Raw genomic sequence first — 27,558 nt, 5'->3', positions numbered from 1 at the left:
AAGCGTGCTTTGAAAGCCAAGAAGAGGGATACACATATATAGCGCATTTTATCATGAGGCATTTGAATTGAATGATCTTTAAGACCTGCTCTCGCACTATAAATAAATAAATTGATGAACTCATCCTCACCATTTTGCATACCTGCAATGCTTGGTCCACCCCTCAGATATGGCCATATCATACCTTTGAGCTGTGTTCTCAGACTTCCCTGTTAATTTTTCAGAGACATCAGCAAGAATCAGATCTCAGACATTGCTCCAGATGCCTTCCAGGGTCTGAAGTCGCTCACGTCACTGTAAGTGGGGAGCAGAGGCATGTGGGGTGGGAGTGGGAGAGGGATGCATTCATATTTTCCAGGCGGTGTTTATCAAGGTTTTATGTTCCCTTACACACTTGTGGCAACCTGGTAAAAGAAACAAATATTTCTTCAGGGGAAATTGATCTTGGGGAATATTTCTACAACCCAAATGCATTATTTGTATTGATTAAGTGCCCACCAGCCTTCCCAGTTATTGGCTTCTAATTCGAATGCATCTTCTCCTCCAACCGCCTTCCCCCACCTCGGCAGCACTGTCCGGGGAGATGGAGAGAGAGGATTGTAATGTATGATTAGTACCATGTGCCCGTGTTTTCCATGCATGTGGCCTTGTCTAGGGAGGATCTCATTTTCTTCCTCTGATTTTAAGGCTTTTTCTCCAAACCAATCTCATGGCTATTGTTCTGAGAAGGCATCAACCCCATCCTGTAAGCCTTCCTTTGATTTTGAAACCCGAAAGCAGGCTATTGGATGGAACCAAAGCTGTGCCCAGCAGGGGCTCAGAGACCCTCTGGGACAGGAAGGCATAGAGCTTTGTTCTGACCCTGCTGGTGACTTGCCCTGTGGCACAGGACCATCACTTGCATCTGGTGTGCATGTTCCCTCACAGGCAACATGGCACAGTGACACCTCTCCTGCCTGAAATGCGTTCATGACTGCAGTCCCGACAATCCCTGGCAGTACTTACTGAGCACTTACTGTGTACCTGGTACTCTTCTAGGAGGCTTGCAAACTTCATCCTCACAAGGACCTAAAATAGGAAACCTGTCCTCATCTGTCTTTAATGGTTCATCTAAAAACTGGGTCATCTAAACTCTATACAAACAGAGGCTTTTGTCTCTTTTGGTCCTGGCTGAACCTCTGGTACCTCAAATGGTACCTGCCATGTAGTGATTGTGCAAAAAAAAAAAAAAAAAGACATGTTGAATAAACAAATGTAACTTTGGATATCCAGAGTCCACAGTAACAAGTGAGAAAGGCAGGATTTAGACCCAAGCAGTCTGTCTCCAGAACCATGCTCTTGATCCCCATCTATACTGCATCCTGAGATAACGTGAAAAGTACAAGATACAGCTAAGGTGTCATCAGTTGATATTTGTATTATTTGGTGACCTGCCCTACCTGGCAAGGAAAAGGATGCTCAGAGGCGAGCTGTCCGTGCTTTGTCTCTCTGTGCAACCTATTTGTTTAATTGATGAGTGGGCAGGTAACAAGATACACATTTTCCCCCACCTGGCCCTATCCTGCTGGGAAGGGGCTGGAGACAGGGAGGTCTCTTGATTCAGCTGTTGCCTGCTGCTGGCGGAGTAAATTAGTTTCATTTATCAGGTAGAACATCTGGTTGGGATATCAAAGACAGGATTGTGCGTAAGATTAGTGTCTGCTTATTGTGCTGAAGATCACAGAGGAGGAGGGAGAGTGGCTGTCTGCCACCAGGATCCTCTCCCTGCCCCCGCCCTCCTGTCCCCTTCTGCTTTCCCTTTGCCGGGGTCTGGGAGCCTGCTGAGGTCCGTGAGACACTTCCTGTCTTACAGGAAAAGAAATTCACAATCTGGTTGCCAAATGGGAAACTGGCATGCCACTAGCCAATTCTGAACTCCATCAGGGCATTGTTTAAATGAAGTGCTCTCATCCCCAGTACACGTATCATCCATTCAACAGATGCTTACCACGTGCTGAGCAGCCTCACAGGCTCTGAGAAAGTGGCCGTGACTGGACAGGCAAGTCTTGGCCTCAAGGGGCTTCGAACCACAACACCCCCTGCCCAGAGTGAGGAGCGGCCAAAACAAAGGGCAAGAAGGGCTTACCCCATACCTGTGCACCGTTCTCTCAAACAGGCGTTCACCGTGTTAGATCCTGCTCAGTTTTCAGCTCTAGGGAGCCAGCCGTGAACAGTCCACATGATGTCATCACACACACAGGGTCTATTCATCTATTAAAGGGGGCTGTAGAGGAGACACAGAAAATCTTTAAAATGAATAAATGTGTAATAATATAACATGACATAATGAAAAGGGGTGAGGTAATAAAAGAATAGGTGATAGTGACTAATGTATGTAAACTGTTACTTAATTTAAAAAAAATCAAATGCAGAAAGACAGAAAATGTTGACTGAGATATTCAAGAGAACCTTCCAAGGACGAGGTGTTTAAGGCCAGATCCGAAAGGTGGGAAGGGAAGTCCAGGAAAGAGCTGAGGATACAGGCAGACAGGTCTATGCCCAGAAGCCCCCATCAGCCTCCAGAGAGTGGCTTCCACCCACTGAGGCTTAGGCACACCCCACGTGGACCTGTGATTCAAGGACCCCCTTCCCCACCCTGCCCGTCACCCACCAGCCCCTGCTGCACTGGAGGGCCTGCCATCTGCCGCCGAGCAGACAGTGATAGTACTGCATTTGCCACAGTGAGCAGGGAGACAGTCATATGAGTTACAAATGGGAGCCTGAGCCAGCATGCTGACTTTTATTTAGTCATTAATTTGTTGAAACATTAATGAAACACACCCGCAGGCTGAGCGGGACACTTACTCTCTCCTGGTGGTGTCTGGAAAATGGGGGGTGGGTTTATCACTCCCATTTACCATTTCCTCATCCAAATATTTTGCCTCCTCAAAGACACGTCACAGCCTGGATTTGCAATCGGAGCGGGAATCAAATCTTGAGTTAATTCAGTGTGCTCCAGGCCTCAAGAGGGAAACATTTTTTTAAAAGATCTTTCTTAGCTAAGTTCCCTCCATCTCAGAGGAGGCTGGACTCAAGAGATCATCAAAGTCTGTGCCACGGATGAGAGAAGAGAAGCCAGCAGTGTCTACGGAAGAGCCAGACTCAGGAGACTTCTTCCCCACACTTCTGGTGCGTCAGAAGTCACCAGAGACCAGCCCTTGAATAGGAGACCCGGTGTGAGGGACTCCGTAGGCTGGAAGACAGAAGGGTAAAAAGAATTCCTTGGTTCCTGGAGCTCAGAGAAGGGAAAAAGAGGCTGGAATATAGAAGCTGCTATTACTGCAATAACAGTTCCTTGCTCCCTAGTTTTTCCAAAGAGCTGGTTCTTGACTCCAGTCCTTGAGCCATCTGGGTAGGACCCCAGATATCCAAAGCCCAGTCTAGATGGATGATTAAAGGACTCAGTTCAGGAATTCCTTAGGATGGAACAGGATATTAAAAGGAAACATTCTGTAGGCTGGGCTCAGCCTGATCAATACCCATTGAAGACAAGAAAACACAGGGCTGGCTGGCTTCCCACTCGTCTTATTTATTGCCAGGGTGTGAGTCATATTAGCAGCTCCGGGAGACACCACAAAGGGACTGTGTCTTGCTATTGTGGATTACTTATTGAGTGGGGCTGCCCAGGAGGAGATGAGGATGGAGTCCTTTCCTCCTCGCCTCTCGGGTGGCCTGCCCCTCCAGCCTCAGAGGCGCGAGCTCGCTGTCTCACTGGTGAGGAGGAGGGAAGAGGCGGGCTGGGGAAGGCGATGCTGAGATCCCACCGGAATGGGCCAAGGTGGTGACCTCCTGCGTGAAGGGGTGACAGTGGCCTCTCATCCACAGTGACCACTGTCCCCTCTGCTCTTTTCCAGTGTGCTCTACGGAAACAAGATCACGGAGATTCCCAAGGGACTATTTGATGGGCTGGTGTCCCTGCAGCTGCTGTGAGTAGGAACTTTGTCACTAATATTGTCTCTAGAACGGTTAACAGGCTCTTTTTTGCAAACTTTGAGCCATGCTCTGTAGAGTTCTTCTTTTGACTTTGTGCTCATTAAAAGGAAAAAAGAAATTGTTTTGAGCTGTCCAGCCCTCACCTCCACCGCCTCATGTTGGTGGAAAGAGAGCCGGGGAGTTGGCAGAGGAAGGCTAAAGTCAGTGTGAACAAGCTAGGTGATGCAGCTTGGGAGCCTGACCCGAGCAAGAATCACCACCCTCAGGCTTGGGGGGCTAGAAATTAAGCCAGAGTCGAATCCCACGATAATCCTCAGTATTTAGGGAACTAAAACATTCATACACTGTATTCCAATACTAAAGCTGAAACAGAGCTGACGGTAGACATGTGACCTTGAAGGAGGTAGGGGTGGGGCAGTGAAATAATTAGGAGCATAATCAGTCACTGTTGTGACTCTATCTGGGAAAGATATGGCTGAGGTGTTTATTTAATTTAAAGGAGGATTTCTTGCCTCAAATTTTAAGCTCTGGGATTATTTATTTGCATTTATTTCATTCTGGTCATTTGAGCTTAAATGTTTGAAGAAAGTAAGTGAACTCTGATGTGGAGAGACAAGGAAAGGAATTTAGCTCATCTTGTATTTTAAGATTTTATGATCAGGCTAGAATTATCCCTGGTTTGTGATCAGGTAGCCGTAGCATCTACACGCATGTACTGTGGGTGTGGGAAGTGTGTGTGTGTGTACACGTGTGTGTATACACGTACACATCCATGTCTGCACATCATAATTCCTATTGGTATTAGGAAATGATCTTGAGTATCCTGTTAGCAATGGACAGTACCAAGTTTCAGAGAGATAAATGACTTGCCCTCAATCATACAGAAAATGGGTGTGGAAGCTGGAGAAGAGCTTACATGGTCCTGTGGCTCAGAAGGCCCCCACACCTCTGAATACCACAAGAAGCATGCATCTGAGTACAGATGAGTGTGTGTGTGTGTGTGTGTGTGTGTGTGTGCACGCACACACGCACTCATACATGCTCCCTTGTAAAATCACCTCCAAGTCGCAGGCCCCTTACAGAAGGGGCCTGGGCCCTTCCTGCCTCCCGTGTGCAGTTAAGTGAAGCTCCATCACAAGCTTGCTGACAATGTAGTCAAGTTTTATCTCCAGATGGGTGGGCAGTCAGGAGCAAGGGTGGATAGAAGAAGGTTCACAGTGCGTCTCACACAGGGACGCCCAAGACTCTTCAAGAAAAAGGAAGTGAGGCTTTTCCTTTAGCCTTTTCTTCCCACATCTCTGCTCTCTACCCTTTCTGTGCCCTGTAAGACTCAGCCCTGGACAGAGTCTCCTCACAGTATCAGCACATGAATCACGCCTGGATGAGGTGGCCAGCTAGTTTTCAGACAGGGCATCCATCACAGCACTGGGCAGGCTTGTTTCAGTGAAGAGGAAAGGCAGAGAAAGAAAATTCAGTGTCTTTTTCTCTGCTTCCTCTTTGTCCAGCCCTGCACACCTCTGTCTCCGTGTCTGTCTCTCTGTGTGTGGCTCTGTGTACCTATCAGTGCTCAAGGGTCGCAGCCCTTGTTGGGCCTTTGTGGCTATTTGTTAGAATGACATGTCAGGGCTCTGCAGTGAGCTGGGGGGGTTCACAGATGGTATTCTTTGCTTGAAGCAAAGAACATGTAAGGTATAACTGCCACCAGAAGGCCAGTTGACTGTACCTATTAATCCCCTGCCAGAAGATAACAATAGGATGGCCTAGAGGGAGATTCGGAGGTGTCGTGTTTCACTGGGCTGGGGTAGATATCCTGTTACAGTCGTGTTTTGATTGTTGAAAGCTATATGCCCTTGTAGGCATTAGGGAGAAACATAGAACGCATCAAAGTGCCCAGCAGGGTGCAGGGCATACAGCAACAGTGTCACGAACGCACGCTCGGGGGCCGTGTTTCTTGCCGTTCGCTCTGTTTATGTATCTGCTGTTTTATCTGGCTGTGTCAGCACTCAGGTGCAGCACTAAGGAGTTTCGTTGCGGTGTTTAGGCTTCTCTCTGGTCGTGGTGCCTGAGCTTGGTTGCCCCACAGCATGTGGGGTCTTAGTTCCCTGATCACGGATCAAACCCCCGTCCCCTGCACTGGAAAGCAGATTCTTAAACATTGGACCATCAAGGAAGTCCTGAATGCATGTTTTTTAAAAAGGAAATAGATTCCAGCTCCCAGCTGACAGCAGTCATAAGATGACTAGAGCTTTGCATAGGCCAGCAAAAAACTCTGGTTGCGTCTCGTTACTTTGAGCTGATGGAGCTGAATATCTGGGAGTGAAGACAAAGCTTTTCTCTTCCCTTGAGACCAAGAGTTGACACAACTCAAGTTCCTCACTTTCCAGAAAGAACCAGCAACAGTAGCCGTCATTGGGCTCTGACCTGGTGTTGAGCAAATTAGAAAACAGATTCTGATTGGATTCTCCTTGTTAGACTGGAGACATTCTGATAAGAAGGCTCTGATTAGAATACCCTGCTAGTCTGGGAAATTTCCTTTCCTTTGACTTGAAAGCTTTCTGCAAGGGTTTTGTGTTTTTTCTTCTCTCTCCGTCTCTCAAACTATGGTCGCATCACAAAGCAACTATATTCGTTGGAAGAACTGATGCTGAAGCTGAAGCTCCATTACTTTGGCCATCTGATGTGAAGAGCCAACTCATTGGAACAGACCCTGATGCTGGGAAAGGTTGAGCGCAGGAGGAGAAAGGGGTGACAGAGGATGAGATGATTGGATAGCATCATCGACTCAGTGGACATGAGTTTGAGCAAACTCCAGGAGATAATGAAAGACAGGGAAGCCTGGCAGTACCAGTCCAGAGATCACAGGGATCACAAAGAGTCAAACACAACTTAGTGACTGAAAAACAACAGCAAAAAGCCAAGCTGTCTCTGTCACCCAAAATGATCTTGGATGTTTCCTTTCTGGAACTTAAAAAAAAACCTTTTTGTTTTATATTGGGGTCTAGCTGATTAACAATGTTTTGATAGCTTCAGGTGGACAACAAAGGGACTCAGCCATACAAATAGATGTATCCGTTCTCCCCCAAACTCCCTTTCAAACCAGGCTGCCACATAACAATGAGCAGAGTTCTCTTATATAGTATGACCTTGTTGGTTAGCCATTTTAAATATAGCTGGCACTTCTTTATAAATTCCCATGTGCCCGTACTTTTCATGTTATACACATTAAATTAGAGTAAAAAGATGACTGTAAACAAGAGACAGCCGCTCTAGTTCCATGACCAGCCCACTGTAGTACAATAAGCAGCGTTCATACTCAGCCCATAATAAAGCAGGTGTGTTGAAGCTAGTTGTCCTGCCTGCCCATCCCCTCTTTCCCCGTGTCCCCAAACTTTTCAGCCACCCTACTACACTAGGCCAGCCTGTTAGGTACCCATCCCTCCCGGGTCATCTTCATGCCCTGTTGCTTCAGGCAGATGGCCAACACTAACGGGAAACTCAGTCTTCAGGGCTTCTCAGAGGCTGCAGCCAATAGGTCTCCATGAACAAGCTTCAGCAGCCCTGGGAAGGGACTGCAAGTCCAGTACCCTGTCTTCTGGGTGTCAGCCTCGCAAGAGTCACCTCCTTTAGCTGGAGTTCCAAAATCTTCAGCGCTTCCCGGACAGCTTCTGTCCCAGCTGGTGTAGAATCATGTCCCGCACACGCTGGCACAAACCCTGCTGCTCTTGTGCAGATGGTTTCCGTGGTGAATTCTCTCAGCGTACTGAAAAGGTCAGGAAGTGCTTTCTCTTTTTTTAACTTTGCGTTTTATATTGGAGTATAATTGATTACAATGTTGTGATAGTTTCAGGTGGACAGCAAAGGGGCTCCAGCTATTTCTTATACTAACCTTCAGTCATGGCTTCTGCAAAACTCAGAAAAGGCTATTCTCATATTCTTCACGTGTTTGAAAATAGTATGTCTCCCCGTAATTAATCCTAAAAGGTTCAGTTGCTGCAGACTTCCATCTGCATAAATACTGACTACAGACTTAAAAGTACAGACTTACATCTGTATAAACACACATTTGTTGTTTAGTTCGAACAACCCTTATGATCTTTGAGGGTATGAACGAATCTGCCAGCTTTCTTCCTTGAGACAGGCTGCTAGGATGCAAGTCAGGGGCCCAGTTGGGCAAGAAGTGTGTCGAGACATTCCATTGTAAGCTGCGGGGAACTGAAACTTCCCACATGGAGACATCTCAGAATCATGGTTAGGACGGGACATGCCACTGGACGTGTACTCCCAACTCTGATCACCTGAGAAGTGACCTGTCCTCTTCTCCCAGGCTCCATCTACCCTCTTTATCACTGGAAACTTTAGTGTGAAAGCTTAGATCTTACCATTCCCCTGCCCACCGTGGTTCCTGGGCTCCTGGAGATTGTGATCCTGAGTGTGTGTCCAGCCAAAATGCCCCCAGATTTGTGAGTTTGCAGCTCAGGAATTGGCCCTCTCTAATGCAGGGAAGCAAGCAGCGAGAATGTCTCCAGAGCCATCACTTCTTCCTTGGATGGGCGGTATCAGGCTGCAATGTTACAGCTCCCCAGGGGTCAGTGCATTCAGTTAGTGCTCACTGATTGCACAGCACACATGGGAGAGACACTCAGGTGGGGTGGGCAGTCATTTGAGGTGGAAGCTTTCACATAAATCCTGGCTCCAGTAGATGTTAAACCTGCTCCAGGAGGTCTTAACCCTAGCCACACTGTCTTGGGGCTGGGAGAAGTTAAGGCAACCCAGGCACCTGTTGTTTGATTTTCTTGGAAGGCAGACAAGACCATTGAAGGGTCTTGGAGTTTTCCAAGCAACCTGCCAATTACAGGGCAGTGAGCAAAACTTAACTCCCTATAGCTCACTTTCCCTCACCAGCTATTTCACTAGTACAGCTACTGCTGCTAATAACATTTATTGAAGACTTAATATGCTCCAGAACCTGTGCTAAGCAATTTCATGTACATCTCCTCATCTAACCTTTACAACCATGCCAAGAGGAAGGTATTGATGAGAGGCTCATTTTACAGATGTAGAAACTCAGCAACTGATGATGTAGGTAGCTTGGCCATTGTCTCTCAGTGTGTAAGTGATGGAGCACTGGAACCCGAGCACTCTGAACGTGGAGTCCCTGCCAGACATCTGCGTCTGACCCAGTCGTGGGTCAATCTGCAGAGCTAGTTTGGTGATACATGAAACAAGAATTCCTCACTCTCTCAAGCCAAGGAGGAAGTACCATGGAACTGTTACTCAGCTCCTCTTGTTAGCCTCAGTCTAAAGCATGGGCTCACTGTCTCCTGTGGCACTTCCTCGAGTTCACTGTCCTCATCCCCACTAGAGTTTGCCCTGAACTCAGTGAGAGGGCGGTCAAGAAGCTGCTTGTTTTAAAAGACTGGGCTAAGGTGAGATGATGAGAATTCTCTCCAGAAGTAGAAGCAGACTTACTTTGTAATGCATTCCTTCTATTATTATTTTTTTTTTTAATTTACTTGTCTGCACCAGGTCTTCGTTGCAGCGAGATCTTTGTTGCCGAGTGCAGAACCTCACTGAGGCACGTGGGATCTTTAGTTGTGGCATTCGAACTCTTAGTAGCCTAGTTCCCTGTTATTGTTGATCAGCTGTTAAGCTGTGTCCCACTCTTTGTGACCCCATGGGCTGCAGCACGCCAGGCTTTCCTGTCCTTCACTATCTCCCAGAGTTTGCTCAAACTCATGTCCATTGAGTCAGTGATGCCATCAACCACCTTGTCCTCTGTCGCCCCCTTCTCCTCCTGCCTTCAATCTGCCAGCATCAGGGTCTTTTCCAATGAGTTAACTCTTCGCATCAGGTGGCCAAAGTATTGGAGCTTCAGCTTCAGCTTCAGCATCAGTCCTTCCAGTGAATATTCAGGACTGATTTCCTTTAGGAATGACTCATTTGATCTCCTTGCTGTCCAAAGGACTCTTAGGAGTCTTCTCTAGCATGACCAGGGATCAAACCCAGGCCTCCTTCACTGGGAGTGTGGAGTCTTAGCCAGGAAAGTCCCTGTCATGCATTGTTTTTGGCTGCTCCAGGTCTTCCTTACCGCACGCAGGCTTTCTCTAGTTGTGGCGAGCAGGAACTACCTTCTAGTTCTGGTGCACAGGCTTCTGTCTGCGGTGGCTTCTCTCGTTGCAGAGCACAGGCTCTAGGGCACACAGCTTCAGTAGTTGTGCCACATGGGTTTAGTAGTTGTGTCCCACGGACTTGGTTGCTGCGAAGCATGTGGAATCTTCCTGGATCAGGGATTGAACCCGTGACTTCTGCATTGGCAGGTGGATTCTTTACCACTGAGTCATCAGGGAAGCCTTGTCATGCATTCTTGAGGGAGGAATTCTTCCCTCTCTTGTGTATCTGGAGCTCCCTAAGGGAAGCTGAGTCTCTTAGGGAGAGTTAAATTCTGGAATCATTCCATGCTTTGGTCATTGAGTGGATGGTTTATCCTTGTTAAAGGGTTTATCCCTCTTAAAGGACTGATTCAGAACCAGGTAGTAATCAGATAGGCAAGTGTGACCCTAGTAGCTGTTGGGGAAGAAAGGAGCAAGCCAGCTCACACAAGCCCTCCATCTCCTGAGAGCAGGTGCTGGCTCCCTTGTCTGATTTGTCAGTATCTCAGCTTCCCTCTGGTTGCCTTGCATGCATGCTCAGTCGTGTGACTCTTTGGGACCCCATGGACTGTAATCCGCCAGGCTTCTTTGTCCATGGGATTTCCCAGGAAAGAATCCTAGAGTGGGTTGCCATTTCCTCCTCCAGAGGATCTTCCCAACCTAGGGATTGAACCCGCATCTCCAGTGTCTCTTGCATTGCAGGCAGGTTCTTTACCCACTGAGCCACCTGGGAAGCCTCAGGAGGTTACCAAAGGTCAAAATAAATCCCTCATATTTCATATGGGAGGGATGAGAGCATGTTTATTCAAAGACAAGAGAGTGGCCCTTGTTACACTTAGTAGATAAAGAGTTTCAGGATGGCAGAGGGTTAATTCTAAAGGAAAAATTTTAAAAGAGAAGATACAAAGGGGTCAACTCTAAATACTGCAGGGGTCAACTCTAAATACTGCAGCTTAATCAGGGGTCCAGAATGGCTCCCCTAATTGGCATCCTCACTAATAGTTTATGCCAGTGCTTAATAGTGGGAAATACTCACAGGGACACACAGTGAATTTCTGTTTTCATAACAGAGCCTTTGCAACCCATTCCTTTTTTTATTGGAATAAAATAGCTTTACAATGTTGTGTTAGTTTCTTCTGTGCAACGAAGTGAATCAGCTGTATGTGTACACATGTCCCCTCCCTTTTGAACCTCACTCCCACCCACCCCATCACACCCCTCCAGGTTATCCCATCACACAGGGGCTGAGCTCTCTGTGCTTTTTAGCAGCGTTGCACTAGCTGTCTGTTGCGGTCATGCAGTGTATACATGTCCGGGGCTACCCAGGCGGCTCAGCGGTAAAGAATCCACCTGCCAATGCAGGAGACGCGGGTTTGATCCCTGAGTTGCGAAGATCCCCTGGAGGAGGGTATGACAACCCACTCCAGGATTCACGCCTGGAGAATCCTATGGACAGAGAAGCCTGGCGGGCTGCAGTTCATAAGGTCGCAGAGTCGGACGCGACTAAAGCTCGGACGTGACTAAAGTGACCTAGCATGCGTACACATAGACACGTCAATTCTAATCTCCCAATTCTTCCCACCCTCTTTTACCCCCACTGTGTCCACATATCTATTCTCTATATCTGCATCTCTTTTCCTGCCCTGGAAATAGGTTCATCTGTACCATTTTTTCTAGATTCCATTTATATGCATTAAGATGCAGTATTTGTTTTTCTCTTTCTGACTTACTTCATTCTGTATGACACACTCTAGGTCCATCCACATCTCTGTATGACCCAGCAATCCCACCACTGGGCATGTTCCCCGTAACCTATTCTTGAAAAATGATTCCCCTACTGGAGGAGGCAGAGAAAGGGTTATGCCCTGAGGTCGTCGGTACCACCTTTCCCCTCCATAGCATGATAAACATCTGAGTGTTTATGAAACAGAAGCTGACCACGCGCCCCCCCCTCAGCCTCACTTAAGAAAAGGAGGTTCCATGAAGCACCCAGGTTCCTGGCAGGAAGCTGGGCTCATCCTCCTGTCCCGTGGTCTTTCCCAGGAGGGCTTCACTTACTCTCCAGGACGTGGCTGCTACCCTCTTTCTTGACACCAGTTTCCTAAGAACACCTTGTGCATCGGGGTTTGCATTATGCTTTTGGCATTTGCAGACAAACAGTATAAGTAGGAGGAATAGCCTTAAACTGCTGTCTTCCGCAGACCTGTGGGCAGATGTGGAGAATATAAATATCATTCAAATGAGAGCTCAGGCCACTGAATCAATGTGTGAACCACTGGCGTTGCCAAGGTGATTTTGATGCAATTTATCATTAAACCTGACTCCAGAAGTTGGTGTTTTCTCAACCTCGTGGCTAAGGCTGTAAGCTCAGGGGAATCTTAACGGAGGAGGGGATGTGGGCAAGGGCAGAGCTAGAAAGGCGGCCTCAGTGGTCCGCTGTCCCATTACTGCTCCTGTAGCCAGAGACGGGAGCAGAGCCAGTCATGAGAAAGAATAGCTGCTGCCAAGTGAACCTCGAACTTGTGGCCTCTTTAGAGAGACTGGGGGTGGGGGTCAGGGTGAACCTCTCTTCCCTTCTGTGGCCCATCTCCTCCTGTTACCTGGACCCTGAGTGGAGGAGGCTACAAGCTGCTGTGAGTGATGGAAGCCCCTGGGATTCTCGCGGTCGAGCCAGGCCTGATCACGCAGCAGGCCTGGAGGCAGGGGCCCTTCCTCAGCCCAGACCCAGGACTCTGGATATTTTATTCCACCTCTCTCCACCCCACGCTCCAGCTCTGACACTCTCCATGGATTCTGTTGCCCACTTTGCTTTTTCTGAAGGCAACAACTTCTGGAAAGGATAATCTCTCAGCAGCATTGTTAGGTTGGTTAGTCAATGGGCTGAGTGCTAATACCTCTTGACATGGAACATATGTGGAAGCTGAAAATGCTCGGTGAAGAGGCGGGTAGCAGAGTGCCTCACAGAGCTAGCGGTTAGACATAAATTTAGAAGGGGATGTGCGCGTGCTCCACTCTCCTTGATCTCCTCTGAGGGGAGCATGGCTCTGTGCTTTCATTTCATTGTAGAATCATCACTAAGTCAATGGGAGTGGCTACAAAAAACCAACTTCCACCTCCTCCCAGAAGCTGCAGGCACTTCCCACAGTCGGAATAGGAGCAAAGTCTTTGAACTAAAATAGCATGAATCCAGATCTCGACCTACCACTTACTAGTTGTGCCACTTCAGGCAAAGGTACTTACGCTTTGCGTGTGCCAGAGGTATCATCTGTTGGACGGAGGGGCACTTACCTCTTGAGGCTGTCGGGAGATTCAGCAAGTTATTATTTGTAAAGGGCTGGGAGAGCGCCTGGCCACACGCAGTGTTTATTACCTGTTAGGTCATGTGGCCCCAGGTTCACCTGACAGGATCCTCTCGAACCCTCATCCCCACCAACCTCCATCTCTTTTCTGTTTATATGGCCTCTGAGTTTCCTTTGGGAGGTGGGTCTGGGAGCAGATGGCCCCAATAGATGGTTGGATCTGCTTCCGGGGAAATATTTATGAACAGAATATACCTCCAAGCCCTTCCCCCTCACTGGATCCACCAGGCCGTCAAGCTGAGACCTAGTTGGGGATCAAAGTTTGGACCCCGAGTACCAGGCTGTCTCTTGTGCGAGGTGGACTGGAGTGTCCCGTCTTGCGTAAGGGAAGCTGTTGTCTCTGCTTCCTCGCTCTCCCCTGGTCTGCCTCATGTGAGAATCCAGGTTGAGGGGAGTACAGGGCTGAGTGTACCAGCTCCGCAGTCAGCATTTAGTCAGTGGGCTCTGGAGGTTGAGACCCTGCTTTGCACAGGTGCAGGCCACTCAGGGAAGAGCCTGCCATCGTGCCCATGGAAGTTTAGTGAGCATTTCAGAGGGCATCCCATCCCACCCACCTGGTGCCGGGCACTCGCTAAGAGCCAGCGGGACTCCTGATGCCTCTTCACAGCCAAGAGGCAAGCAGTCTTCCAGACCCAGCCAGACCTCCATCAACCTGAAGTGTGCCCAGGTGCGTTCCCAAGCTAGCAAAAATAGCTCCCCAGGGACAGGGAATACCTTCCACCAAGTACAGGGGCAGAATACGGATTTTTCTCTCCATATGGTGGGTGAGAGATGAACTTTGCACTCAGGTAGACTGGAGCTTCACTATCACCTTGGTTAAATCCACCACCGTTCTGACCCTCAATTTCTTCATCCCCCAAAATGAGGACGATCGCAGTGCTACTGTGAGGGTGAAAGGAGACACTACGTGAAAAGCGCTTTGGAAAACCTTTCACACAGGGCTGCTCACAAAGCTGCAGTCTCTCGAGACAATGCTACATTATTATTAATTCGCACAGCCGTTATACCACTGCTCCTCAAAGGGGGATGAATGGCGACAGAATCAATCCCTCCATTGAAAGAGGGAGAAGGCTTGTGTTCCGAACTTCTTACAGAATTGCTGAACCCTATTTCAAATAGTTAGTTACTGTCTCTTTGCTCCATCATAGGGTAGGGTTTTTTAATTTAGTGTTTTTAGGGTGTTTGTTGTTTTTTTTTTAATTCCCCTGCAGCTCTTGTCCTCTTGTACCGGATAGCTGAGAGATCCTTTTATGGAAGCCAGACTGAGCTGAGTAGCTGCCAACCTTCCTCCCAGAGGAGATGGGACAGAAGGACAGGCTGTTGGATGCTGCCGGTGCTGGGGATCAGTGAGGCGGTCCTGGGCATCTAAATCTGGATAAGCAGCTTAGCTTTATCTCTCCCTGCACCTACGTGTCTTGCCTTAGGGAGCCAAGCATTCCTGGGGAGAATAAGTGACCCCGAGGCGCTGCCCTTTTGTGTTTCTTTCTGCTCCTGCTGCTCGCGCTATCTTTGCCTCATAATCGTGCCAGCCTGGGTTGTTTTGATGCCTTCCATCTTTGCGATAGCATCCCATGCTGAGAGGTCTAGGAGCAATGGGGAACAAGAAAGCATCTGGATCAAAACAAGAAGCCTCAATAGTCCTGATGGGTGAGGAGCATTGCCAGAGTGGCCTGCGATCTGGATGCCCTTTCAAGGCGGATCGGAGCGCCATTCCACTCTCCCCGTGGCCACCCTCCTTATCTGGTGTCTAGCATTCCCCAGAACCCAGTTCTGCAGTTTGTCTTTGTGAATCTGCCCTCAGGTCTCAAATTTCAGTTCCTACTCAGACAAGGTCGGAGAAGGCAATGGCACCCCACTCCAGTACTCCTGCCTGGAAAATCCCATGGATGGAAGAGCCTGGTAGGCTGCAATCCATGGGGTCACTAAGGGTCGGAGACGACTGAGCAACTTCACTTTCACTCTTCACTTCCATGCATTGGAGAAGAAAATGGCAACCCACTCCAGTGTTCTTGCCTGGAGAATCCCAGGGACAGGGGAGCCTGGTGGGCTGCCATCTATGGGGTCACACAGAGTCGGACCCGACTGAAGTGACTTAGCAGCAGCAGCAGTCAGACAAGGTAGGGAGAATAAGCTTGAGTTGTTGCTGCTGTTGTTGTTCAGCTGCTAAGTCATGTCCAGCTCTTTGAGACCCCATGGACTGCAGCACGCCCGACTCCTCTGTCCTCCACTATCTCCCAGAGTTGGCTCAAATTCATGTCCATTGAGTCCATGATGCTATGTAACCGTCTCATCCTCTGCCTGCCTCTTTTTCTGCCTTCAGTCTTTCCCAGCATGAGGGTCTTTTCCAATGAGTCAGCTCCTCACATCACGTGGCCAGAGTCTCAGAGCTTCAGCTTCGGCATCAGTCCCCTTGAGAGGGGCAGGCGCTAGGGAACGATGAGGACAGTGGCCCACGGGGCGCACGTCTTATCTAAAGAGGGCAGCTGCTCCGTGACCGCCCCCAGGAGACCCAGTGTGACTAGGACAGCTGGTTTGTTTTTTTTTCCAGGAGAAAATAAAAATCTTTTATGGTCTGTGTGTGTATGTGTGACAGAGAGAGACAGACAGAAATATCCAGATTTTTTAAATTAAAGTATAGTTAGTTTACAGTGTTGTATTGGTTTCTGTTGTCCAGCAGAGCGATTCAGTCACACATGTATGTGCATATGTATGTGTGTATGTGCATAAGGTCTTTTTCATATTCTTTTCCATTATAAGTTGTTACAAGATATTGAATATAGTTCCCTGTGCTATGTGGTAGGACCTTGCTGTTTATCTGTTTTATATACAGTAGTTGGTATCTGCTAATCCCAAACTCTTAATTTATCAGTCCACACCCCGCTTTCTCTTTTTATAACCATGAGTTTGCTCTCTCTGTCTGTGGGTCTGTTTCTGTCTTGTAAATAAGTTCATTTGTATATATTTTAGATTCCACATATAAGTAATATCATGTTTTTAATCTTTCTCTGTCCGACTAATGTCACTTAGTATGATCATCGTTAGGTCCATCCATGTTGCTACAAATGGCATTATTTCATTCTTTTTATGACTAATATTTCACTGTGTACATATATGTATACTCCACATCTTCTTTGTCCATTCATCTGCTGATGCACATTTAGGTTGCTTCCATGTGTTGGGTGTTGTAAAGAATGCCTCATGAACATTAAGGGGCATGCATCTTTTCAAGTTTTGTCTGGATATATGTCCAGGAGTGGGATTGCTGGATCATATGGTAGTTCTATTTTTAGATTTTTGAGGACCCTACCTGCTGTTCCCCATAGTTGCTGCACCAATTTACGTTCCCACCAACAGTGTAGGAAGGTGCCCTCTTCTCCACACTCTCTCCAGCATTTGCTGTTCATAGACTTTTTAATGATGGCCATTCTGACTGGTATGAGGTGACACCTCAGGGTAGCTTTGTCCCCACCTTCAACACACTGGGAGGGCTGGATGAAAAGAGTTGCATGTGGCATGTTGCAGGATGCTGCAGAGAGGGTCTGTCCTTAGGTCATGAGATAGCACCTCAGACCTGGTCTCTTTACCTCATTCAGTTTTTCCCTCAAAAGGCCCTGAACATCAAGCTTTGGAACAAATCATTTACCACTTACTTTATTTTTCTTTTTAACAAGAAAACCAAAAAATAGTTGTGTGAAGCATCTATTCCTGACTCATAGGGGTTTAGCCCTATTGGACTCTTTCTCTTTTCTCCCCGTTTCTCTGTTCCATAGCATCTTCCTTGGAATGCTCCTCACCCCGACAAATGGAGTGACTTTGAGTAAAATTTAATATACAAAGCATAGGATATTCTTGGGGGGAAATTGCTGCAAAGGGATAGACATATGGGCAGGGTAGATGAAGCACTCATAAAGAAGAAGGAAATCCTCCAGAGACTTCAGTTACCATAACTGCTTCCAGCATACTCCTTGGAAATGCATGACGTTGTACAACTCCCTCTCTCTCCCCCAACTCTCAGCCTCAGTTTCCTCGCCTTTAACATGTGAGGCTGGCTCTGCCCCTCTGCCCAGGTGACTGTGAGAATGACGGGATGTCAGGAAAGCACGTTGGAAAACGTGAAAAGTCTTCTAGTAACGTGAGCTTTTTGTTCCACCGCGAGGCAGGAGGCCACCTGTGTGAACCCTTGGGACCCCTGCCCAACATTAGCCAGATTAAACAGGCAGTGCTTCCTCTTGTCAGCAGCGCAGCTGCCTGCCTCGCACAGGATGCTCAGGGGCCCCTGTGAGGACGGAGCTGCAGCCATGGAGAGGTGGCATGGACGGCTGAGCTCCCATGGCAGTCCCTCCATTACCAGCTCCAGTCTTGTGGACCTTGGCACCAGGAACTCTAGAGGCAAGCCAGCCATGATGTATCTCTCGGGTCCTTCCCCGGGAGGGAAGCTCTGAGCCAGTGTTAAAAAGAGAAGATTTTACAATTCAAGATTTTTGCTGGTTAGTTTAGTAGCCCCTCACTTTCATTCAAGAGCAAGTGAGAAATAGAAATAGTTTCACATGAGTTTGAAGGGCACAGCTCATCGGTCTAGGATCATAAAGGGTTTTTAGGACCCAAAGTGCTTGCCTTGGCAGCCACATCCTGGAAACACTCCTGTAACCCTCCTTCACTCTTGCTGGGCCAGCCTTTCACCAGAAAGCTTTCTTTTACAGCTTTGTTTTTGGTGGGGGCAGGGTTCTGAAGAATTAAAGCCACAGCCCTCGTGGATAGGAAGGCTGACCCTGGGGGATGGGTGTCACCTTAGATGAGTGTGATCCCCTGGACTCAGAGCTGGAGCCAGGTGTATTTCTTAATAAACGCTTAGGCTAAGTACTAGGAATAAAGGCAAGAATAAAATATATATCATTTGTGTACTGTCTTGAGTAGGAGGCAAATATCTTCTGATCACAAGTTGAGAGAAGGGCTATGAGGGGAGTAAACGGGGGTTATGATGGGCAATCGTGGGGCTGCACTGGAAATGAGGTGGTCAGGGTAGGCCTGTCTGAGGGGGTGGCATCTGAGCTGAGATACAGAGGAGGAGAAGGAGTCTCCAGATGAAAGGGGTACAGAGTATGTTCAGAAGGCCTGGACCAAAGCTCGTGGCATATTTGCAGAATCACGAGGGCTCCTTCCGTGTTTGTGTGTGAGAGACTGAGACTGCATGTGTGTGTGCACTCATGCCTTCCCGTGGCTGAATTTTTTCTGGGAGAATGACCTACGGCTTTCAGCAGGTTCCCAATGGGATCAGTGATCCAGAAGAATTCTGAGGAATTTTCTGAATCAAAATTACCTCTTAGTCAGCTACAGCTTCCAAGCAATTGTGCCAAAGATTTCTTTCTTTCTTTCTTTCTTTTGAGACCTGGAGGCTCTGCCTTCTACAGTAGAAAGTGGAACACGCAGGGTGCGATTTCCAGTCTTCCTCCAAGGGTGTGGGTGCAGGGGAAGGCTCAAGGGGCTGGTGTGCCACATGGCATCTGTGCTGCGCGGCTGCCAGTGCCCGGGTGTGGTAGGAGATCGCGCGGCCAGAGGCCCGCAGGTCCCCTCTTTCTCTGGTGGGGGGGCCTGGCCGTCAGGAGGGTGCTGGGAGGCCGGCAGCCCCGCCCCTGCTCTGCAGGCCTCACTGGGATGAGGCAGTCAGCGGCCTCTCTTCTGTCTGCAGCCTCCTCAATGCCAACAAGATCAACTGCCTGCGGGTGAACACGTTCCAGGACCTGCAGAGCCTCAGCCTGCTCTCCCTGTACGACAACAAGCTGCAGACCATCAGCAAGGGGCTCTTTGCCCCTCTGCAGGCCATCCAGACACTGTGAGTATGTCAGGAGTGCCAGCACAGGCCGCCGCCGGCGGTCCCAGAGAGCACTCACAACCCAGGCAGAGCGGGCACGTCCCAGAGGAGCCCCGGAGCCTGCAGCCCGAGCAGAGCACCAGTCACGGCGCTAGCGGGCCTGTCCTGAGCACTCATGCCATGCTCACTGCCCCACGGGATGGTTTCCCTGTATCCAAACCACTAAGCCTCACAGCAACCCTAGGAGGTAGGTGCTACTATGATGCCCCATTTTTGTTAGGAAACCAAGGCACAGAGAGGTGAGGTAACTTATTCAAGGTTGCACAGCTACTAAGCAGCAGGATTTGAATCCAGCCCAAGTGGCTGGTTCACCTGCTGTCTTAACCACTCTGGGTGCTGTATTCTCTCTGAGCAGGCTCCGTCTCTGCTGAAAACTCATTCCTGCCCGCTAATACCTGTCCCTCTCCACACCACAAAGCCAAGTCTCTGGGACAGGCACCTTGTACCAGAATGCAGGGGTATTTCACCTCCCTCTTTTGAGAGGAGTTCCTCACTTCCAAGCATGGCATACGTGCGTGCTAGGTTGCTTTAGTCATGTCTGACTGTTTGCGACCCTATGGACCACAGCCCACCAGACTCCTCCACCCACGGAATTCTCCAGGCAAGCATATCAGATGTTCATAAACAGTTCCATTAGACAGATGACACCTGAGGACAGATCTCAGCCTGTGTTTCTGATGGCTCCCCCCCTCAGCTTAGACCCTCGCCCCAGCGCCAGGGCTGACCGCGATCCTGGGGGTTTCTGGAGGCCTTTTGAGTCATCTAGCGCTCACTGCCCCTGGAGCCAGAGACAGGAGCCACAGAGAGAAAGGACAGCTGCCACACACTGAAGCCCGACCATGTGCTGAGCACCGCGCGGCGCTGTGGGGGGTTTTCTGAGTGAGCCCACGGGGCTGACGCCCCCGTGATGCTGAGGATAATAAAAGCAAAACTTGCTACTGTAAATGGAACAGCCGCCCTGTGCCCGATGCCACACCAGCTGCTTTATGCACCGGGTGTTCCTGAGCTTGGAAAACAAAATTCAGCCTGCTCTCCGCATAAACCCTAAGCCCGCAGCTTACTCTGCCCGTCAGCAGTGTCATGGGTGAGGTTCGAGACCTGGGTCCTGCCCCAGGTGGGGAGGGTTTGGAAGGCTGATGCCCCAGACTGGGTGCCAGCTGCACCTTGACTGGCTTTTGCCAACAGCAGGCCTCAGGCCCCCATCCAGGTCTTGTCTGGAGGTCTTGTCTTAGCAGCCCCGGCACCCACCGAGGCCTCCTGGGGCACTGAGGGTGGGAGCCTGGAGCTGTACTGTCAGCGCCCGTGCCAGGGGGGCGGTGGCGGAACAGAGCCCCGAGGGCCCCCCTAATGAACTCCCGTCCCTCTCGCAGCCACTTGGCCCAAAACCCGTTCGTGTGCGACTGCCACTTGAGGTGGCTGGCTGACTACCTGCAGGACAACCCCATTGAGACCAGCGGGGCCCGCTGCAGCAGCCCACGCCGGCTGGCCAACAAGCGCATCAGCCAGATCAAGAGCAAGAAGTTCCGCTGCTCAGGTAATCAGGTTACGGGGCTGGGCCCCACCTTCCGACTCAGTACAGCAGCCCCGGAGAGGCCGATAATCCAATCTGGAGGACATCGCATGCTGTAATGGCTCCTGGGGAGCATCTCTGCAAATTAAATTGGGGAAATTCAGTTAGCCCTGCAGAAAACCAATTAGCTTATGGATTTAAAATAAAACACACACACACAATACAAGCACTGGGGGGAGGAGGGGCACAGTTTTGGAGATACAGAACCCAGGCAGCCACAGATCTCCAGAGCCAGGTGGAAGCGAGGCCATGAGGCAGCATGGACACATGTGCTCTTAGAGGATATGATTGATTTCCTTGGCTTTTAGTTTCCTAACCATGCTCCCCAAGTGGCAGATAGAGAAATTAAATCTACCCCAGGCCAGGCTGCGGGAAACATGCAGTCCTGGGGGCTTCCTCTTGCCCTCGAAAGCCACCTTCGGAACAGCCCTTAACCCAGAGTGTAGGTTTCACAGACATGTCTGCTCTCCCCTCCAAACTAGACGGGTGCTTACTGATCCCGGAGAGAACCACAGAGAGTGTTGCTCAGGAAGAAAGCACAGCCTTGCTCTCTAGTTTTCAAGCTCTCTCTAGAAACCTTCCTCCCTGCTGTACCCGGAAATGAAGCAGGGGGTGAGTGGCAGGCGAATTCTCAGCTCATCTTGGAGACAGAACTTGTTCTCCTTGACCCACGAGCTGAATGAACAGGCTGTTAGAAATGGCTGTCATTTGTCCTGTTTGCTACTGCAGAAAAAAAAATCGCCAAGCTGCTCTGTGCTCCCAGTGGTGAGATGTCGATAGTATGACGTGGTGAGGAGGGGTGAAGCCAAGCCTGGCCACCTGTGTGTCATCAGGAACGGGTCTTCTTCCCCTGCCTAAGCGCCGTGTGTAGGTGGGTTTTCCTGGGGAGAAAGCCGCATGGATCCTAGTCGCCAGGAGGAGAGCAGCAGGCCAGCCTCCGCCTCTTCTTGTTGTTCTTATCCTCTAAGTCAGATTCTTCAGTCTGTGTCTCCAGAATGATAAACTTGGGCTGTCTTATTTTTTTCAGCAGAAGCCAATACCTCGAGAGGGCTTGGAGGGACCCCAAGGACTCTGTGGCAGTCTGAGACACTGATCTCAGTTTGTCTTCCCCAGAATAAGTGTTGATTACAGAGCAGTCTCTCACCCCTGAGGAGCACTGTGCTCAGGGCTCCTTGTTGGGCTTGCTTCTTCCAGGAGTCACGTGAGATTGTTCTAGGAGGGACAGGGGTCTTGAAGCAGGATTTTATTTCCCTGTCCAGGGATTGAACCTACCTGCCAGTCCGCCAGGGGCTAGAGTCCAGAAGCCAAGTTCCCTGATTCTTACCCCAGTTTGAAAGCAAAACTGTTTCAAGGAGGTAAAAACTGCAAAACAGGTACAAAGTTTATTATTAGAGACAGCACAACATATGGGAGAACACACAGAGAAACAGTTTATTTATTTAAGTTGGAAGCAAGACAGAAATACATACCCGGAAAGGAGTGCAGGTGTCCTGAGTGAGGAGCTAAGTAAAGAAAGGATTTAAATCACTTACATCAGACAGTCTTTCCAGGTCTTTGTTTACCTTTGGCTCATTATCTTGTTTCTTTCTCCACACCGAACTCGTTCTTGGACCAAGATGTGTGTGCAAATTTTTGCCTAGATGGATCCCTCCACAGAGGTCTATGGATGGGTATCCACACTAATTATGGGGTGGTGACCCCTCCATTTTTGACCCCAAAGGAACCTTCCTGTGCATGTGCAGACAGGGGAGTCCTCCTTGACCTCAGGACTGGGCACTTTATCTCTTTTCTTTAGCAGAGCTCAGCTTCTGCCACTAGCTTTGTCCTTGGTGTGTCTAGGTGAGAATAAAGCTTCGATTTTACTCTGCTAGACAAACATCAGGTGTCCAGCCCAGGGGCCCATCCGTCTCCTCCCTCAAAAGCAGCAAGAGCGGTCCCCTTGCTGCAGCAGCAGGAGCTGAGTGCTCAGAGGTGAAGGGGCAGGCTGTGGTCTCAGCAAGCAAACAGTAGGGGCAGGCTCGAACCCAGGGCTGGCTCGCCCCGCCACACCGTGGAGCACATGGCAGGGCAGGGCCTTTGGGAAGGAGGCCCCACTGCTGCGGTGACTACCTCCCCCAGCCTGTGGCCCCAGCCCCAGGCCCTGAACTCCTTCCTTAGGTCCCTCCTTGGGGCCCACAGCGAGTCGGGGGGAGTGTGCTCTCTGTCTCTGCGCCCTGAGGCACAGCCATCTTTTCCCCAGGCCCCTTCCTCATGACTTACGCCCCTCATCCCTCCCACCCACTCTGTTCCTACCCATGTCTGGCCAGGGCTGAGCTAATTAGCTCTGACAAGCAGTTGTGCCCAAGAAGAGAGGTGATAAGATGCCAAGGAGGCAGGGTGCGGTCTACCCACCCCAATCCCTCAGTCTCACGGGGGTCCGGTCCTGATTTCAACATCCTGATTGACGCCAAGACCCTGGGGCATAGAGCAGGGTGGAACCAGCCCAGGGGTCAGCCATTGGCTCAGAATGACTGTAGGCTGGGACTGGGGATGAGGTACAGACAGAACTAATTAGGAGAAAGAGGAATCAGCCGGCAGACCTAGAAACAGTAGAGCTTAGTTCTAACTCGAGCTCTGCCACCAGCTACCTGCGTTCACACTGGACACAGGGGTCCCCAACTTCCAGGTCGCAGACCTGTACTTCCTATCAGACCAGCAGCGGCATGAGATTAGAAATAAAGTGCACAATACATGTGATGCCCTTGAATCATCCTGGAATCATCCACCCTGTCCCAGTCAGTGGGAAAACTGTCTTCCACGAAACCAGTCCCTGGTGCCAAAAAGGTTGGGGACCGCTGTGAGGAACGCTGTCTTCTTTTCCTATGTGGGGTAGGAATGATCTGGAATTTTAAAAAGGAACAATTAGGGAAGGCTTCTCTGGTGGCTCAGGGGTAAGAATCTACCTGCTGATGTGGAAGACATGGGTTCTATCCCTGATCCAGGAAGATCCCATGTGTCTCGGAGAAACTGAGCCTGGGAGCCATGACTCCTGAGCCTGCGCTCTAAAGCCCAGGAGCCACAACTACTGAAAAAAAAGATTTTTAATTAAAAAAAAAGAAATAGGAGAAAGGGACAGGGTTTTTTGACTCACCTTGTCTAAAATATTTTTGTTCATCAATACTAAGCAGAAAGATGATTCCTATAAAGGTAGAGAAAGAGCAGTGGTAATCCTGACAGCTACAGACAAGAGAGGCTGAGAAAGCTGGGTCCTGGTGAACTCCGAAGGCCTTGGCTTTGAGAGACACTGGGACCCAGACATGCTCAGCCTTGAGGGACGCAGCAGCCGTGGCTCTGAAGCTCTGTTGCCTGGAAGCTCAAGAAGAAAGAAGGGAGGGGCAGGTGATATGTACTGAATTTGACAGATAACAAGTCTGCATTTTACTTTCCCCTAAAAGCACCCCCATTGCAAAAACAGCTGATGTAATTAGGAGCCAATTTGAGGGCTGCTATTGCAATGCGTAAAGCCCCTCCTTAGGCTGGGCCGTCTGGCTTCCCAGCTGCCCTGTGTCTGCCTCCATCAGCCGCATCCGATGCCCTAGGCAGCAAGATCGGGTTAGAGGTGAGTGCTGCCTGCTGCGGTAATCTGACCATCAGATTAAGTCTTCAGAAGGCACCGTCTGGCTGCCTGAGACCCCACGCCCATCCTCAGGGGAGCATTTGGAGGTTGGAAAATGCTGTCTGTCTTCTGACCTGCCTCCTCCACTTTGTGTGTGGAGATTCAGTGGGCAAGAAACTCCTGGTGAAAAGTACAGAGTGGCATCCTCTGTGTCCTTCTCTGCGCAGAAATGGCACAGAGCAGGACACTTCTCAGGGCACCACAGAGCTTTGGAGCCCCTGGGGGCCATTCAGGCCATGCTAGAGAGCTGAAGCCAGCAGCGGAAAGTCTTATCTGAGATTATAGAGTAGGACTCTCAGGATAGGGCAGCGGTAGAGAATCTGCCTGCCAGTGTAGAGATGCGGGTTCAATCCCTGGGTCAGGAAGATCCCCTGGAGGAGGAAATGGCAACCCATCCCAGTATTCTTGCCTCAGAAATCCCTTGGACAGAGGAACCCGGCAGGCTATAGTGCATCAGGTCGCAAAAGGTCAGACACGACTGAGCAACTAAACAAATAACAGCATTCTCAGGACAAGATCTGTAACCCAGGCCTTCTAATGTTGAGAAGATTCTTGATTACTTTTCTCCTGGGTCCCTCCATTTCCTTCTGTTGAGGGAAACCAAGATAATCAAACCAAACCAATCTGAGGGCTGCTGTTGCAAAGCATAGAGGCCCTCCTTAGGCTGGGTGTCTGGCTTCCCAGCTGTGTCCGGGAGGAGAAGCAGAAGGAGATTTTAAGGCTTGGGGGCAGGGGCGTGAACGGATGGGTTTTCCCTTCTCGGGCACTGAGGGCCTGATCAAACTTGAGTATGAAATCCTCAGACCAGAGTGTTTGCAGAGCTCTGCCTGACTGGCGGAGGGGAGAGGGAGGGACAAAAGCAGAGCTGAGTCTAAATGACAGTGGCCACCTCCAGAGAGGGCTTAGCAAGAGGCGGAACCAGGTGCGGAGCTGTAGAGTGACTTGGACTAACCAGTCAGTCAATGCAGATGACCTCTACGCTGTCAAGATATTGCCGCCATCTTTCCTACAATCATACTGTGGAGGAGCGGTGACCCTGTCCCTCCTGTCAGAGGGCAGGACACGGAGGGTCCCAGTCACGTAGCCCTGACTCTGGTCTCTTCAGGATGCACGCATCTCCTCCCTGTGGCTTGGGCGGGAGTTCATGAACACCACCCCCAATCTAGTGCAGACAAGGATATAAAGGCTGAGCACCCTCATCTGGGCCATGGCAAACAAAGCGATTTGTTGTTGGTCTCTCCAACCCACTTCCTGATTCACAGTCAAGGAGGAAATCAGGAAGGACCCTCGAGTCTGGTACCTCGCACTTCCTTTCCTTCTCTCCGTCTGAGAGAGGCACCCCGCCATAATGGTTGGGCTGTGGGTTTCTCAGCCCCAGACCCAAGGCCCCGGATTGGCCCTGACTCCCCCTGCTGGGAACATACACCGTGTCTCCGTGCCACACCCGAGTGATCTGGGATGAAGGTCCGTACGCCAGAGAGCTTCTGGGGCCTTGAAGGATACTGAGGAGACGGCAGAGGGACTTGTACTAAAGAAGAGCATTGCAGCTCTGCTGGACCACTGGGAAGCGTGGCCTGTGTCTTTACTGAAGGCGCCAGGGGAAAAGGTTACAGAGGCACCCGGCCGAGGGGCGGGCCCGTGGCAGCAGAGAACAGAGAAGATGATTGAGTGGGGTGCAGAGTCTCAGTTCAGGCCTGTGACGTGATCACAGATGTTTGCGGTCTTAGTTCCCTTGGGAAGGATGTGTCCTGCCCGGAAACTCCGGAGTTAGGGGTGTCCAGTGGCCTCCCGTCGGTTTTCCTCCCTTCCTCCTGTCTCTCCTGTGGGCGGGGTGAGAGGGCAGCGAGCTCCCGGTCTCTGGACGTGCTCCTGTGGAATCCCACCCCCGGTACTAATCACCCTCGGTGGGGGCCTGCTCTGCCTTCCGCTGCTCCACGCTGCTTCCTCTGAGCGCTCCTGTCCTCTCTCTGACGCTGCTTCCTGACCTTGACTCTGACCAGTCGCCGCGGGGCTTTCCTTTGTGCTTGATCTAACCATGTGGTGGAACGATGGAAACGGAACATGGTTCTGTCAAGCACCGCGGAAAGCACCGCGCTCTCCTGCAGCATGGCCCGCCACGCCGGACACCTCTTCTCTGCTCTGGAGCACCGCACCCGCCTCCGCCAGACCCACCTCTCCCGGGCCAGCCTCACCATGGGCGGGGGTCCAGGGGCGGGGAGCAGTCGCGAAGGACTCACAGAGTGCCCCCCACCCCCTCCAGCTAGCAGATCCGGGCTGAAAGGGAGGCTGCAGAAGCCCACCGGGGCGGGGCGGGCCCAGATCTGCCTCCATGTCTCTGTCACAAGGGAGTTGCTCTTCCCCAAGTCTAGTCCCAAGTGCCAGCCAAGGGGAAGGTCTTTAAGTCTAGTCCGAGTGCCAGCCAAGGGGAAGGTCTTTAGATCTGAGACCACTGCTTTTCTTCTTCCATTTGAAGGGAAAATGTATACCCAAGGCATATGCCATTTGCTTCATCGAAGAGCCCCAGACCAAGGTCATCTTCTCAACTGGTTTAACCTGAACGTCATACTGGAGGTGACCCACCCCTCACCCTCCATCTTTACCAGGAGCATTAGGAATTAATGTGAGCATGAGAATGATGAAACATCCGTGAGTCTGAGACACTGGGTGTAGCCTGAGGCTTCTCCTGGAACTGACCCCGCTCCTCATGAGGACTTTGACCCTGGTCCCCTCACAACCTAAGGTCCAGGCTGTTTCCTTGAGCTGTCAAGCACAGTTAACATGAGACCAAAGTGCTGGGCTGCTCAGTGGTTCTAGTTGACTACCATGTAGACCCTCCTGCCTCTGATAATAAAGAGAGGGGTCTTGGGGCCTCCCATTCTGTTTATTTCTTGATAAACCCTAGACCCAGCATAACCAGAAGATGGTGTTGTTGGTTCATACCCTGCAGTCTGTATCCTGGCCAACATGCGAGACAGCTCGGGCTT

The 27,558-nt window shown here is 50.2% G+C and overlaps 1 protein-coding gene and 1 long non-coding RNA gene across 4 annotated transcripts in view; one reads left to right on the top strand and one right to left on the bottom strand.

Annotated features, from left to right (window-relative positions):
* SLIT3 (slit guidance ligand 3) overlaps positions 1-27,558 on the top strand; it is a 781,214-nt gene that overhangs the window by 641,889 nt on the left and 111,767 nt on the right. For all 3 annotated transcript variants that reach the window (XM_055554942.1, XM_055554941.1, XM_055554944.1), the window contains exons 11-14: positions 225-296; positions 3,894-3,965; positions 19,167-19,310; positions 20,720-20,883. In XM_055554942.1, the coding sequence (XP_055410917.1) occupies positions 225-296; positions 3,894-3,965; positions 19,167-19,310; positions 20,720-20,883 (452 nt within the window). The remainder of the gene's footprint in view (positions 1-224; positions 297-3,893; positions 3,966-19,166; positions 19,311-20,719; positions 20,884-27,558) is intronic.
* On the bottom strand, positions 3,006-13,422 carry LOC129633148 (uncharacterized). The gene is made up of 3 exons (XR_008704920.1): positions 13,362-13,422; positions 12,180-12,324; positions 3,006-3,232 (listed from the first exon to the last, which is right to left on the bottom strand). It is a non-coding gene; the product is annotated as an uncharacterized LOC129633148 (long non-coding RNA).

This window comes from Bubalus kerabau, chromosome 18 (genome assembly GCF_029407905.1).
Source record: "Bubalus kerabau isolate K-KA32 ecotype Philippines breed swamp buffalo chromosome 18, PCC_UOA_SB_1v2, whole genome shotgun sequence".
NCBI lineage: Eukaryota > Metazoa > Chordata > Mammalia > Artiodactyla > Bovidae > Bubalus > Bubalus kerabau.
Note: the sequence above shows the minus strand (reverse complement) of the source record. Positions and strands in the feature narration are given on the sequence as shown.